Source organism: Cynocephalus volans, chromosome 1 (genome assembly GCF_027409185.1).
Source record: "Cynocephalus volans isolate mCynVol1 chromosome 1, mCynVol1.pri, whole genome shotgun sequence".
In the NCBI taxonomy this organism is placed as follows: domain Eukaryota; kingdom Metazoa; phylum Chordata; class Mammalia; order Dermoptera; family Cynocephalidae; genus Cynocephalus; species Cynocephalus volans.
The window spans coordinates 40707268-40724119 of NC_084460.1; the positions used below are offsets into that span (position 1 = coordinate 40707268).

General features: G+C 39.1%; 1 protein-coding gene across 1 annotated transcript in view; it reads left to right on the plus strand.

Annotated features, from left to right (window-relative positions):
- Positions 1–536: 536 nt before the first annotated feature.
- The window catches only part of WFDC8 (WAP four-disulfide core domain 8), a 34779-nt gene continuing 18463 nt past the window's right edge, over positions 537–16852 (plus strand). Inside the window, exon 1 of the mRNA XM_063093381.1 lies at positions 537–706. Within this exon, the coding sequence (XP_062949451.1) occupies positions 537–706 (170 nt within the window). The remainder of the gene's footprint in view (positions 707–16852) is intronic.

A 16852-nucleotide genomic window follows, 5' to 3' on the forward strand; every position in this document is an offset into this window, starting at 1 on the left:
CTGGGACACTGCACCATTAGAACATCACGGATGTCTTATCTGCAGGGCTTGTGCTCAAAAGGAGAGCAGGTCAGCAGCATCTTGGATATGGTCATCATATCCAGTGATGTTACTACATCAGAATAGTTACAGAGCCGATTTCTGGGCCTGAATCCTGATGCTGGGCTCTATGCTAAGCAAAGATAAGGTTGTCTCAATGGGGACAAAATAGGAAGTATCAGAAGGACTTTCAGAAGTCTCCCCAACCAAAGACAATTCTCCTTTACCTGAATACCCCACAACTAAAGCTTTATTCATTAGGGTTAAACATTATTAACTATGAATTGTCTCCATCAGTGCAGCCTGAACAAATCCCCTACTTAAAACTACACTGAGGACATGGCAGAGATTTCTAGCAGTCATCATCACCCATGATCTTTTCTTCCTGGGAAATAGATAGACTACCTTTCCCAGCCTTCCTTGCATTTAGGTATAGTCCTGAAACAGGTTTATGGTCAATGGGATATGAAAGGAAATGATGTGAATCACTTATAGATATGGCTTATAAAACCTCCCATGCAAGATACTTGCTCTTTTCCTACCCATTAGCTGATTTGAAGAAGACTCCCAAGACTCAGAGGATGGTGAAGCCTCAGGAAGCACCTGATTCCCAGAATAACTCTGTGAAGAGGCGCCAACTCCCTACAAATCTGTATCTGACTGTGACGTAAATAAGTAAACTTGTGCAGGGTGGTTAAGTCACAGGAACTTTGGGATTGATTGCTTGCTATGGCATTTGATCTACCTTGACTAATAAATAAGGTAAGCACCAAATGAAGATGGGGAAAGAGGAGAAAATAAACTTCTAAAAATAAGTGGGATCAAATATCTAGGACTTCACACTTTAAGAGAAAGGTTAGCCTGTGCCCTAATCTTTCTGACCTTTTTATTTCTCTAATTTTTTCTATTTGCTTCTGCCCCCTCTTGCCTAAGTCCCCTAAGATTAGTCAGTTATCAAATGAGCCATCTGTCTAAAATTTCTATTTTTCAGATTCATCACTTTTGACATAAACTAAAGGAAAATATGTTTGACTTTTCTTGAGAGTTTTTGCATATTTTAGGTCTGTCTTTTGAGTTTCACCTAAAATTTTACTCAAGAGTTTTACCATGTTATGGATTTTTTTATTGAAACATAATTGATTATACATATTTGTGGGGTACAAAGTTGACTATCGGTATTTGTGTATAATATGTGATGACCAAATCAATATCCATCATTGGAAAACGTAGTCATTCCTTGTGTCCATTAACCAATTTCTCCCTAACCCTCCTGCTACTTCCCTTTCCCACCTATACTAACCACAGTACCATTTGCTCCTTCTGAAAGTTCAACATACTATGGTGATTGTTCTTTCTTTCATTCCTTCTTTCTTCCTTCCTATCTATTTTTGAGCTTCCACTTATGAGTGAAGACATGTGGTATTTCTCTTTCTGTGTCTGACTTATTTCACTTAACACAATTTTCTGCAAGCTCATCTGAAGCAGGATAGGGTCAGGCCTATGGACCACACTGACTCCATTTTCCCTGCAGGAGACGTTTTGTTACAGGAAAACTATATTTTTCCATTCCTTGGCCAGGAGGTCTGCAAAGCACATGATTGTCCCCTGGTTCTCGATAAAGATAACTAAGGAAAAACCAGTTCCTGCAGAAACTAAGATAAAAAGGGAGACAAGCTGTGTCTACAGAGGCTGAGATAAGACTGGAATGAGTTAGGAGACCTCCCTTCCCAGACTCAGGCTTGTTAAACTATAACTGCTACTTTTATTCAACTTGTATCATTATATACCCATTCTTTCTTTTCCCATAATTGTAAAGATTAAGTTACAGATTGACCTTGAAACCACTTTGGGAGTTGCCTGCAAGGTGCACCTGGAACCAGTTTCTCTCGTGACCACAGGAAAAATTTTAAAATTTAAAATTTAAAATTGAGATGCTGCTATTAATTAAGTAACCACTTGCTTTTAAAAACACTTCTCCGACTCCCATTGGGGGGTTCAGCTTCTCATGAGTTGCCCCCTTGTGCATAAGCTTTCTGTCCTTTAATAAAGCATTACTTGCTTTAAATTCTGCTGGGTACTTTGTTCATTTCTATGATATTGAGACCCCAAAGCCTAATTTGGTAGCACATCCAAGTTGCTGCAAATGGCAGACTTTCATTCTTTTTAATGGCTGAACAGTATTTCACTGTGCTATATACCACATTTTCCTTATCCAGTCATCTGTTGATGGACATAATGAATTCTACGTAGATAAACTTGAAGGAAGTTATGTTAAGTGAAATAAACCAGGCACAGAAAGAGAAATACAGGATGACCTCACTCATGAGTGGGAGCTATAAATAAATAAATAAATAAATTAATTAATTAATTAATAAAAAAGAAGGAAAGATACAACAAACACAATAATACATTGTACTTTAAAAAGGAGAGACCAGAACTGAAGTTAACAGAGATGAGAAAGGAGGGGTAGGAGGGTTAGGGAGGAATTGGTGAAGGGTGACAGAGAATGATTACATTTCATAATGATGAATATACTAATCATCTGATTTGGTCACCACATATTGTACACAAGCATTGATATTCAACTTTGTACCCCACAAATATGTACAATTATGTTTTAATAAAAGGAAAAGAAGCAAAAGAGATCTATCTGAAATATAAAGTTTGTAAGATCTATCTTAAATACAAAGTTTGAGAGTTAAAGGATGTAGACAGATAAACTATGCAAATACTAACTAAAGATTGTTGGTATTGATGTGTTCATGTCAGACAAAGTAGCCTTTAAAGCAAGAAGATTAGAGAAAAAGCAGGACATTTCATGATGATGAAATTGTTGATTCATCATAAATATACAGTAATTTAATATTTGATATATCTAGAAATATAGCATCAACTATATTAAGCAAAAATTGGAAGAACAAAAAGAAGAAATAAATAAATAAGAAATCATAGTGAAAGACTTTAACATACCACTTTTAGTAACTATAAGAACAAACAGGTCTGGCTGATTGTCTCAGCTGGTTAGATCATGGTGCCATAACAGAAAGGTCAAGGGTTCAGGTGCCCATACGGGCCAGCCACGCAAAACAAAAAACAAACAAACAAAAAAAGCAGACAAAAAAGAAAAGTATTGTTATAGAATTAAAAAAATCTTTTCCTAATGGGCATGCTGTAGAACACTGCACATAACAACAGAATTCACATTCTTTTCAAATGCATATAAACTACTTACCAAAAATATATTATATGTTCAGCTAAAGAAATTTATACCCTTAAATGTGTATATTAAAAAAGAGGGAAGGGAGAGGAGCGGAGGGGGCAAAATGGCAGATTGCTTCTCCCACTTTAACGAGGACCAAGACTTTCAGTTGCAGATGTTGATATGCAAAAATGTCTTTGTGATAGCAAGCATTATTGAGGAATACGTAAAGGCCAACTTAGAGTAACTCCTCTTTGGGCTCTTTAAAATACCTTGCTGTTGCCTCTTGCAGTCTCTTAAAGGAGGACCGCTGCTGGTGGCCGGTCGTGGGGGCTGACTGCCACTTTGCCCTTGGCAGGAGAGGCTGCCTCATTTACAGGCAACAGCTTTGAAGTATGGAGCAGGAAAAGAACTGTTTCTTAGCTGCAAAAGCAAGTCTCTAAACAGGGAACATGGCGCCGAGGCTGCTGTTGACACAGCCAGGATCCCGGAGGCCAGGGCCGTGCTGAAGGCGGCCAGCTGCCCTATTCAGGATTCAAGGTTTCAGGCTGGCATAAAAGAAGATTCCTGGGAGCACCCAAGCCGCGCTGTGGGACTCAGCGAGCAGCCCGCGGCAGCGGCAGCTGAAAACGGGGACGGCGATGACGCAGAGGCAGAGAGGGAGCTGCCCGACCCAGCACAGCCCTGTGAGTGACCCCTGGCCCGGCCCTGCTCAGGAGGCGGATGCCCGCCCAGCTTCCGCCTGCCCCACTGGGCCACTCACCGGACCCGGGGCTGCCTCCATTTTCTCAGGTGGTGGCGGCTCTGGCCCGGCTTGGCCAAGCCTGTCCTCCTTGCCTGGCTGGGCTCCTCACTGAGCCTTCCCATGTGCTTGCCCCGGCCTGGGGCTTCCCGGGGCCTGTGGGCCGGCCTCCCCTCCCACTCCCTCCATGGTTCTCTGGTGGGGGCTGGTGGCGTGGGGCATCCCTGGCCAGCATTGGGAGGGCAAGGAAGTACGGGCTGGGCTGACTGTCACTCCTCCACACCCTGGGCTCCAGCCCCTGGTAAACTTCCTGTTACTGGGAGGCAGATACCATCTCTGTGGCCACCAGTTCGGAAAAACACCTAACTGATCTCTGGTTAGGAATAGTGTGGTTGGAGAGTTCCCGAGTTCACTTGAACCTGCCAGAGAGCTGACAGTGGGCGGGCACCGGACTCGGTCTGTGCCGGGGGGATACAAAGGTGAACCGTGTGCTATGGGCTCCTCCCCCGAGGAGCTCACGCTCTGGTGTGGGAGATAAGTACACAAATAACCGTGATACCAGGAGGAAGGTGATAAATCCCAAGAAACATCTACACAGTGCTACAAAGGCACCCAGAGCGACCGGTTGTCTGCGCCTAGCAGAAACCTGGTAGACTTCCTGGGCGAGGCGGTGCTGAGCAGGGTCTTGAAGGCCCAGCTGATAGACGAGGGTTGCAGAAGACACATCCCAGCCCAGCCCAGTGCGCACAGAGTGGGGAGACATCCGGCTAGGGAGGCGGAGACTCGACAGAAACCACACACCCTGTGGGGTTGCCACTGCATGATCCAACAGCCTGGGCCAGAGCACACGGAACAGGGAGAAGTCCTGCACGGGAAGTGGAAGCGCAGCAGAGATCACACACCCTGAGGTACTGCCCCGTGATCCAGCAGCCCAGCAGAGTCCAAGCTGACCAGAGAGGTGGCTCCCCAGAGAGGCCCAAGACCCAAGGCAACTATGCACACAAGGCACTAGAGGCCAACTGAGCAGTCACAGAGGTAGCCATACGAAATTGGCAACCACAGCAACATCTTAGTTAGTCAATAGTCTCAAACCGGTGGACTGTGAAACCCTCTGCCACAATGAATAAACATCAAAAAAAAGATACCAGAAATACAAAAAATCTAGAAAGTACACCACCAAAAGTTAATAAATCTCAAACTCTAGATCCTACAGAACAAGAAGCCCTTGAAATGACTGACAAGGAATTTCGAGTGATAATTCTAAGGAAACTGAATGAGATACAAGAAAACACAGTTAGACATCATGATGAAATGAGGAAAAGTATACAGGACCTGAAAGAGGAAATGTACAAGGAAATCAATGTCCTGAAAAAAAATGTAGCAGTACTTGCTGAACTGAAGAAGTTATTCAGCAAAATAAAAAACACAACGGAGAGTTTAACCAGCAGGCTTGTCGAAGTTGAAGAGAGAACCTCTGAACTTGAAGATTGGCTGTTTGAAATAACACAAGCAGACAAAAAGAAAGAAAAAAGAATCAAGGACATGGAAGAAAATCTGAGAGAGATATCAGACAACCTTAAGCGCTCAAATATCTGAGTCATGGGTATTCCAGAAGGGGAAGAAAATGGAGATTGCATTGAAAACATATTCAACAAAATAGTGGCAGAAAACTTCCCAGGTATAGGAAAACTCACAGATCTTCAGATCCAGGAAGCTCAATGATCTCCAAACGTATTCAACCCAAAAAGGCCTTCTCCAAGACATGTTATAGTCAAATTGGCAAAACTCAGAGACAAAGAGAGAATCTTAAAAGCTGCAAGAGAGAAGCGTCAAATCACCTATAAGGTAGCCCCAATCAGGCTAACATCAGACTTTTCATCACAAACCGTAAAAGCTAGAAAGGAATGGGATGATATATTCAAAATACTAAAAGACAAAAATTGCCAGCCAAGAATACTCTACCCTGCAAGGCTATCCTTCTGAAATGAAGGGCAAATAGTATATTTCTCAGACAAACAAAAACTGCAGGAGTTCACTACCACACGACCACCCTTACAAGAAATCCTCAAGGGAGTACTGGGTTTGGTTCCTGAAAAATAACTACCACTGCCATAAAAACCCAAGAAAAATCAAAACCCACTAGTATAATAAAAATGGCATTCATGAAGAGAAAACAAACAAACAAAAACGCTATCTACAACCTAAGGAACCAACAAACACAGAAAACAAACAGTAAATCAGAAAGCAAGGAACAAAAGACACCTAAGACAACCAAACAACCAATAAAATGCTAGGAATAAATCAACACCTTTCAATAACAACTCTTAATGTTAAAGGCTTAAATTCCCCAATCAAAAGACACAGACTGGCTGACTGGATCAAAAAGGAGGACCCAACTATATGCTGCCTACAAGAGACCCACCTCACCCATAAAGATTCACACAGACTAAGAGTGAAAGGATGGAAAAAGATTTACCATGCAAACAGAAAAGAAAAACGAGCTGGAGTAGCTATTCTTATATCTGACAAAATAGACGTTAAACTAAAAACCATCAAAAGAGACAATGAGGGAAACTACTTAATGATAAAAGCACTGATGCATCAAGAAGACATAACAATCATAAATATGTATGCACCCAATGTTGGAGCAGCCAGATTTATGAAACAAACTCTATTAGAAATAAAGAAGGAAATAGACACTAATACCATAATAGCAGGGGACCTGAACACCCCACTGTCAATATTAGACAGATCATCTAGGCAAAGAATCAGCAGAGAAACACAAGATCTAAACAACACTCTAGACCAATTGGAATTAGCAGATATCTACAGAACATTCCATCCAACAACCTCAGAATATTCATTCCTCTAATCAGCACATGGATCATTCTCCAGGATAGATCACATATTAGGTCACAAATCAAGTCTCAATAAATTCAAAAAAATTGGAATTATCCCATGTATTTTCTCAGACCACAATGGATTAAAACTAGAAATTAATAACAAATGAAACTCTGGAAACTATACAAACACATGGAAATTAAACAGCATTCTACTTAATGACATATGGGTCCAAGAAGAAATCAAGCAGGAAATCAAAAAATTTATTGAAACTAATGAAAACAATGATACATCATACCAAAACCTGTGGGATACTGCAAAAGCAGTATTAAGGGGGAAATCTCCCAATCTCATTCTATGAAGCAAACATCATCCTGATACCAAAACCAGGCAAAGATATAACCAAAAAAGAAAACTACAGGCCAATATCCTTGATGAATATAGATGCAAAAATCCTCACTAAAATACTAGCAAACAGAATACAGCAACACATACGTAAAATTATTCACCACCATCAAGTGGGAATAATCCCAGGGATGCAAGGTTGGTTCAACATACGCAAATCAATAAATGTGATACACCATATTAATAAACTCAAACACAAGGACCATATGATCATCTCTATAGATGCTGAAAAAGCATTTGATAAAGTTCAGCACTCATTCACAACAAAGACCCTCTATAAGTTAGGTATAGAGGGAAAGCATCTCAACATAATTAAAGCCATATATGCCAAACCCACTGCCAATATCATCCTGAATGGGGAAAAGCTGAAAGCTTTTCCTTTAAGAACAGGATCTAGACAAGGATGCCCACTCTCACCACTCCTATTCAACATAGTGTTGGAAGTACTAGCCAGAGCAATCAGAGAAGAGAAGGAAATAAAGGACATCCAGATAGGAAAAGATGAAGTCAAACTGTCCCTGTTTGCAGATGACATGATCCTATATATCGAACAGCCTAAAACCTCTACAAAAAAACTCTTGGAATTGATAAATGATTTCAGCACAGTAGCAGGATACATAATCAACACACAAAAATCAGTAGCATTTCTTTTCTCCAATAGTGAACATGCAGAACGAGAAATCAAGAAAGCCTGCCCATTTACAATAGCCACCAAAAAAATAAAATACTTAGGAATTGAGTTAACCAAGGAGGTGAAAAATCTCTATAATGAGAACTACAAACCACTGCTGAGAGAAATTAGAGAGGATACAAGAAGATGGAAAGATATCCCATGCTCTTGGATTGGAAGAATCAACATAGTGAAAATGTCCATACTACCCAAAGTGATAGACAAATTCAATGCAATCCCCATCAAAATTCCAAAGACATTTTTCTCAGAAATGGAAAAAACTATCCAGACATTTATATGGAACAATAAAAGACCACGCATAGCCAAAGCAATGCTGAGCAAAATAAATAAAGCTGGAGGCATAACACTACCTGACTTTAAGCTATACTACAAAGCTATAATAACCAAACAGTATGGTACTGGCATAAAAACAGACAAACTGATCAATGGAATAGAATAGAGAATCCAGAAATCAACCCACACACTTACTGCCATCTGATCTTTGACAAAGGCACCAAGGCTATTCACTGGGGAAGGGACTGCCTCTTTAGCAAATGGTGCTGGGATAACTGGATATTCATATGCTGGAGAATGAAACTAGATCCATACCTCTCACCATATACTAAAATCAACTCAAAATGGACTAAGGATTTAAATATACACCCTGAAACAATAAAACTTCTTAAAGAAAACTTAGGAGAAACACTTCAGGATATAGGACTGGACACAGAATTCATGAATACGACCCCAAAAGCACGGGCAACCAAAGGAAAAATAAACAAATGGGATTATATCAAACTAAAAAGCTTCTGCACAGCAAAAGAAACAATTAACAGAGTTAAAAGATAACCAACAGAGTGGAAGAAAATATTTGCAAAATATACATCTGACAAAGGATTAATATCCAGAATATACAAGGAACTCAAACAACTTTACAAGAAAAAAACAAGCAACCCAATTAAAAAATGGGCAAAAGAGTTAAAGAGGCATTTCTCAAAGGAAGATACGTGAATGGCCAAGAGACATATGAAAAAATGCTCAACATCACTTAGCATTTGGGAAATGCAAATCAAAACCACACTGAGATACCATCTCACCCCAGTTAGGATGGCTAAAATCCAAAAGACTGTGAATGAGAAATGCTGGTGAGGATGTGGCAGAGAAAAAGGAACTCTCAGGCATTGTTGGTGGGACTGCGAAATGGTGCAGCCTCTATGGAAAATGGTATGGAGGTTCCTCAAACAATTGCAGATAGATCTACCATATGACCCACCTATCCCACTGTTGAGAATATACCCAGAGGAATGTAAATCAAGTCGAAGGTATACCTGTTCTCCAATGTTCATCATAGCACTCTTTAAAATAGCTAAGAGTTGGAACCAGCCCAAACGTCCATTGTCAGATGAGTGGATACGGAAAATGTGGTATATCTACACAATGGAATACTACTCTGCTATAAAAAAGAATGAAATACTGCCATTTGCAACAACATGGATGGACCTAGAGAGAATTATATTAAGTGAAACAAGTCAGGCACCGAAAGAGAAATATCACATGTTCTCACTTATTTGTGGGAGCTTAAAATAAATAAATAAATACATGAACAACCTGGGAGGGAGGGAAGAAGACACAACAATTACAATTCCTTGAAGTTGATTCGACAAGCACACAGAAAGGAGGTTGTTGGGAGGGAGGGGGGAGTGGAAGGAAGGAGGGAGGTTTTGGTAATGGGCCACAATAATCAACCACATTGTATATTGACAAAATAAAATAGAATTAAAAAAAAAAGAACGTAGGTAAGGATGTTAACTAGCTTAGATATTGTTAATTTGAATAATTATGTTAAAATATATATTTAAAATTCTATAATAACCACTAAAAGAATATAAATGCATTGTAAAACTTCCAAATTAATAATAAGAATTAGAAAAAATGAAATACGAGAATACTCAATCAAAGGAAGAGAAAGTGTGAGAGAAATAAACAGAATAAAGATTCCTGATTCTGTGTCTGGGGTAGGAAATGCACACAATAAAAGCTTTCATTTGAAATGTAAAAGACAAACCAATAAAGTTTTAAGAAGAATATTCTTGATCCTAGAAAATGTTTACAGTATATATAACTGATGCAAGACTAGAATCCAGTAGAAATCAGTAAGTCAGACAACCCCAGAGAACAATGAACGAAAGACTTGAACAGGAAATAATAAAAGATGATATCAAGAGGTTGATAAAGACATGAAAAGGTTCTCAACCTCATTAATTTTTAAGGAATTCAAGTTAATTCCACAGTGATGTACAATTGGCCCTCTGTATTCAAGTGTTTCATATCCACAGATTCAAACAATCGCAAATTGAAAATATTCATGGGAAAAAAACAATAAAAAATAACAATACAACAACAGAAGATAACACAAATAAAAAACAATACAGTATAACAACTATTTACATAGCATTTACATTTTATTAGGTATTGTAAGTAATCCAGAATGATTTAAATTATATGGGAGAATTTGCATAGGTTACATTCAAATACTACATCATTTTATATAATGGACTTGAGCATCCTCAAATTTTGGTATTTGTGGGGGTCCTGGAAAAAATCCCCCCATGAATACCAAAGGATGACTTTCCTTCTACACTCCCCAGGATGGTAAAAACTAAAAGATCCTGACAATACTACATAGGACATACATGTGGAACAGTAGAAACCCTCAACTACCAATGGCAAGGTTGTGAATTGGTATAAATTCTTTGGGAAATAATTTGGCATCAGCTGGAGAAGTTGAAGATACACATATCCTGTGACCCAGGTTTTCCAATCCTAGGCATATGACCTATAGGAATACCTGCCCATGTGCTCCTGCAAACACATACAAAGTTTTCATGGCAATTTTGTTCTTAATAGTTGCAAATTGTAAACGACCCAGATAGTAGAATAGAGATATTGTGGATAGTCATACAATAGATGATACAGCAAAGAAAATTAATGAAATACAGCTATACTATACTCATAAATATAATGTTGAGCATAAAAAGCTGGGCACGAAAGAATACATTACAAGTTACTCCTATTATATAGAACAGAAGCAGACAAAAACAAAAAAATATAATTTTGTTACTACATACTGAGATTTTGAAAATACGGAAAAAAATGCAAGAAAGTTATTATCATTAACTACCTTCAGGAGGATAGGAAGGGGTTGTGATTAGGAAAGAATAAGCAATGAGCTTCTAGAGGGTTGGAAATCTTTTACTCAAACTTAGTGATAGTTGAGTGGTTACTTCATAATATGTTGTTAGACTGAACATTAATGTTTAATGGATATTTTAATTTTATTTTTCGCTATTCATATTTTTACAAAAATGAAAGGTAGCTCTTCCTCTTTTTCTCTTCTTCTTTTCATTAACTGAGCTAGTCAGTCCTAAAGCCATTAGATACAGTAGAGGAAGATAGGCATCTGCCCCTAGGCGAAGGGAACTATGGTGCCCCAAGTGTGGGTGTCAGAGCTGGAGCAGGTCAAGGAGGGCATCTCTGTAGGAGAGCTGCTGGTACAGGGTGTTGGAGCCAGAGTTAGATGAGAAGAATGCCCAGTGAAGGGGTGGGAATCAGCCCAGCATGGAAAGTCAGCCTGAGCAGGGTTAGAAAAGCATCCACCTGTGGCTGGGGAGCAGCCTGGCACAGGAGAGCCAGAGTAGGTGAGGAGGGTGTCCATGTAGGGGAGCAGCCGGGCTGGAGCACATGAGGAAGCTGTCCCTGTAGAGAGGAGGCCTGATGTGGACTGTCAGAACTGAAGGAGGGTGAGGAGGGTGTTCATGGGGGTGAGATGGGAGGACAAGACCCAATGCAAGGTAACATAACCTGAGCAGGTGAGAAGGGTGTCTATGAATGGGGTGGCCAGACGTGGAGGGTCAGAGCCCAAAGAAATTGAGGAGGACGTCTACAGGTTAGGGTGGTCTGCCATGGGGAGTTAGGGGTCAAGCACAATGAGGAGGGGCTCCCCAAAACAGGGCTGTCTGATTTGGGGAATCAGAGACTAACTAAGGTAAAGAGGGCATTGATACATAGGAGCAGCCTGATGTGGCTTTGTGGAGCCCAAGTAGAGTCGGTTGGGCATCTACAGGGTGAGTGGCCCCTTATATGGTTGTCCTAAGCAGGGTAAAGCTTGATATTTTCTAAAAACTAAAATAGGAGTCATAATGATAAGTTGTATTATTATTCACAATTACTCATTCGATTTTTCCTTCAAGAGGATTACATCCCTGCTCTTTGCTTTGCAACTCACAGAACCTACTGTGGAAGGAATACATGTCCCTGCCTCATTGACTTTGGGCTAGGCTGTGAGCTGTACTTTGGCCAATGGACTATGAGCAGATGTAATGCACGCATTTTGAGTTTTGCATTGTGAGTTTCTGCCAGCTCCTTTGCTCTTCCCTTCTTCTATGAGAAGGAGCTTGATCCACTTAGAGGCTGCTCCATCAGTCTGGGTCCCACAGCCTGGCGTAGAGACCCCACCTGGAACAAAGTATCAGACAACTTGCAACCTAGATGCATCCTGAACAAGAAAAAACTTTGGCTGTGGCAAGCCAGAGAGAGTTTAAAGTTACTTGTACTCCAAATGAAAACAAAGCTAATAATACAGTTGATTCTCATTATTCACAGTAGTTATGTTCTATAAAGTCACTGTGAACATGGAATTAGCAAATAGTCAGACATTGTTCCTAGAAGAAACACAGGGTTAGTCTTCCTGTCAGCCTCTGGCCACAACATTTTCATCATCTAATAGATACATAACCTAGTTTCATGTGTACTTTTATGTAAAGACACCCTATTTAATATGCATATTGTTATTTCATTAACATTAAAACATAACCAACAGCTCTAGAACTTGTGCCTGAACAAAGCTTATCTAACACAAGCATTTTCTTTATAAGGCACATCACAGCCTTTTTGCACTTAAGAAACACTAGACAGCACTTCAGCACAACTTTTGGTGGCTATTTTAAACAGTGAAATTACTCAGAAAAGCACAAAAATGTGAAAAACATGGCACTAAGTAAACTGCAAAAAGGACACTTGTTTAGTAGGGAAGCTGGAACAAAAAGGCAGAGCATCTCCTTGTTGGACTTTATCTGGGAATGCGCACGTTGGGCAACTCGAGTTTTTTGGCACTCTGCGCATGTCCCGGAGTGACTGAAAAGCTTTCCAAGTACTGATTCTAGCTAGGGTAACAAATTTTACCAAGTAGGCAAATTCGCAAGTACAGAATCTACCAATTATGAGGGTAGACTGTAGAAAACTCGTAATAAGACTGTAGAAACAAACCCAAATATGTCATTAATGTCCATAAATGCCAATTAATAGGTAAATATTGCCAAACTGGATTTTTCTAAAATGTAGATTTACATTATCTGAAACATAAAACATAAATACATGGTATGGTTGAAAGCAAACGGATGGATGAAAAGACTAGATAAATGCAAACAAAAAGGAAAAAGGTATAGTTACATTAATATCAGGCAATAAAAAACTCTAAGATAAAGATTTATTTTAGGGGTAGACACTAGATAATGGTAAAAGATTTAATTCACTAGGAATGCATGTGTATCTACCTAAATCAATAAAATTAAGATAAAGCAAACATCGATGTAATTACAAGCACAAACTGTGAAATCTGTGGCCATGTTGAGAGCTCTTGACACACCTTTCTCAATTACTGATAGGTCAAAAAGACAAAAAATTAGAAATATTTAAAATATTTGAACTACAGACGATGGAGATATATATATGGAGGACTCTGTACTCAGCATTTAGAGACTACCCTTTCTCAGTATCACAATGTAGATAGTTGAGTAGAAGGTAATGTCCTTGGAGGAGGCTTACTTACTTACACACTCTGCTAGAGCTTAGGGCAAGGTGTATTAAAGAGACCCATGAAGCTAGTTGTTCTCAAGTTCTCCTGCCCAGGGACGGAGGCTGAAGGCGCATTTCTGGTTGAGTAGCCATGCAGCAGAACGTGCCATGCAATGGAGATGAGAAGGGGTGTGAGCAAGAAGCTCTCAGCCATGGAAAGCAGGCTTGGGGATGAGTATATGCCCAGTGGGGGAGCAACAGGGGTTAGTGGGATACAGCAGAGTCATAGTGGGGCTTTAACTGTAGTACCAAAAGGTTGTAACCTAGAAATTCACACTGCTCCTCCAGCTACTGGCTACCTGTAGACCTTTTCATTGCAAATTGCTCCTCAGTTTACTGCAAAGAGCAGCCTCTGCCATTAGGGGAAGCTGGGCAAAAAGGTAGGTTCTGGGTAGTATGGACATTTTAACAATATTTATTCTTCCAATCTGTGAACACGGGATTTTTTAAAAAATTTATTTGTGTCTTCAATTTTTTCATCAATGTTTTATAATTTTCATTGTACAGATCTTTTGCCTCCTTTGTTGAATTTATTCCTAAGCATTTTACTTTTCTATGCTGTTATAAATGGGATTGTTTTCTTCATTTATTTTTCAGATAGTTTGTTGTTAATGTATAGAAATGCTACAGATTTTTGCATGTTAATATTGCATCCTGCAACTTTACTGAATTTATCAGTTCTAACAGGTTTGTGTGTGGGTGTGTGTGTGTAGTTTTTAGGGTTTTCTATTTATAGGATTATGTCATCAGCAAACAGAGACAGATTTTACTTCTTCCTTTCCTATTTGGATGACTTTTACTTCTTCTTACCTAATTGCTCTGGGTAGAACTTCCAGTACTACGTTGAATAAAAGTGGTGAGAGTGGGCGTTCATGTCTTGTGCCTGACCGTAAAGGAAAAACTTTCAACTTGTCACCATTAAGTATGGTGGCCGAGGGCTCATCATATATGGCCTTTATTGTGTTGAGGTACATTCCTTCTATACCTAATTTGTTAGAGGTTTTATCATGAAAATATGTTGAATTTTGTCAAATGTGTTTTCTGCATTTACTACGATGATTATATGACTTACACCCTTTATTCTGTTAATATGGTATATCACATTTATTGATTTGCATATGTAGAATCATCCTTGTAGACCAGGGATAAATTTCACTTGACCGTGGTGAATGTTTCTTTCAATATGCTGTTAATTTGATTTGCTAGTATTTTGTTGAGGATTTTTGCATCTATATTCATCAGGGATATTGGCCTGTAATTTTTCTTCTTGTAGTGTCTTTGCCTGACTTTGGTATCAAGGTAATGCTGGCCTTGTAAAATGAGTTTGGAAATATTCTCTCCACTTCAATTTTCTGGAAGAGTTTGAGACGAATTGTCATTAGTTCATCTTTAAATGTTTAGTAGAATTCAGTCATTAAGCCTTCAGGTCCTGGGCTTTTCTTTGATGGGAGAATTTTAAGTGCTGATTCAATCTCCTACTCATTACTGGTCTATTCAACTTTTCTATTTCTTCATGATTCAGTCTTGGTACATTATATACTTCTATGAATTTATCAATTTCTTCTAGGTTATCCAGTTTGTTAGTGCATAATTGCTCACAATCACTATCAAAATTCCAATGACATTTTTCACAGAAATAGAAAAAGTAATCCTAAAATTTATATGAAACCACAAAAGACCCCAAATAGCCAAAACAATTTTGAGCAAAAAGAACAAAGCTGGAGGCATCATGTCACCCGATTTCAAAATACACTGCAAAGCTATAGTAATCAAAGCAACACAGTACTGGAATAAGAACAGACAAATTGACCAATGGGACAGGATAGAGAGCCCAGAAATAAACCCACATATTTATGATCAATTGATTTTCAATAAAGGTACCAAGAACACACAATGGGAACAGTCTCGTCAACAAATGGTGCTGGAAAAACCGGATATCCACATTCAGAAAAATTAAATTGGACCCTTATCTCACACCATACACAAAAATCAACTCAAGATGGACTAAAGATCTAACTATAATGGCTGAAACTAAAATTACTAGAATAAAACATAGGAGAAAACTCCATAACATTGGTCTGGGCAATGATTTTTTGGATATGACCCTAAAAGCACAATCAACAAAAGCAAAAATAGACAGATGGGATTGCATCAAAATAAAAAGGTCCTGCACAACAAAGGAGACAATCAACAGAGTGAAGAAACAACCCACAGAGTTGTAGAATATATTTACAAACCATACATCTGATAAGGGGTTAATATCAACAATATATAAGAAACCCAAGCAACTCAATAGCAAGAAAATGAATAATCCAATTAAAAAATGGACAATGAACTTGAATAGACATTGCTATTTTAAGTAAAATTTGTGTAAGAGTCACCCACACACATACAGTAAGGAACATATATGGGTATCTCTTAAACTCATAACGCAAAGCATACTATCAGGTGTAGAAAACATTGAAATACAGAAATCATGACTTCTTGGTGGGCAGTCTAAAAAGAAATAATATCCATTTATCAAAAATTGTGAAAGTTTTTTTTCCCACCAGAGTTAATCATGAGTCCCATCACTGTTAGCTCTCTTTTGTAATGTGTTGGACACTTTGATTGACTTTTTTTATTGAAGCATAATTGATGATACATATTTTTAGGCTACAATGTTGACTACTATCACCTGTGTACCACATGTGATGATCAAATCAATATTATTAGCATATTCACTATTACAAATCATAATTATTCTTTGTGACCCTTACCTAATATCTTCCCAACCCCCCTCTAATTCTCCCCCACCCCCCGCCTGCCCCCTCTAGTAACCACAGTTCTGTTCTGTCCTTCTGAAAATTCAGCATATTATTGTGGTCTGTCCCTCCCTCCCTTCCATTCTCTCTCTCTCTCTCTCTCTCTCTTTCTCTCTCTCTCTCTCTGTCTCTGTCTCTCTGTCTCTCTCTCTCTCTCCCCCCTTCATCTTTTTTCCTTCTTCTTTAGCACCCACTTATGAGTGTGGACATGCAGTATTTCTCTTTCTGTGCCTGGCTCA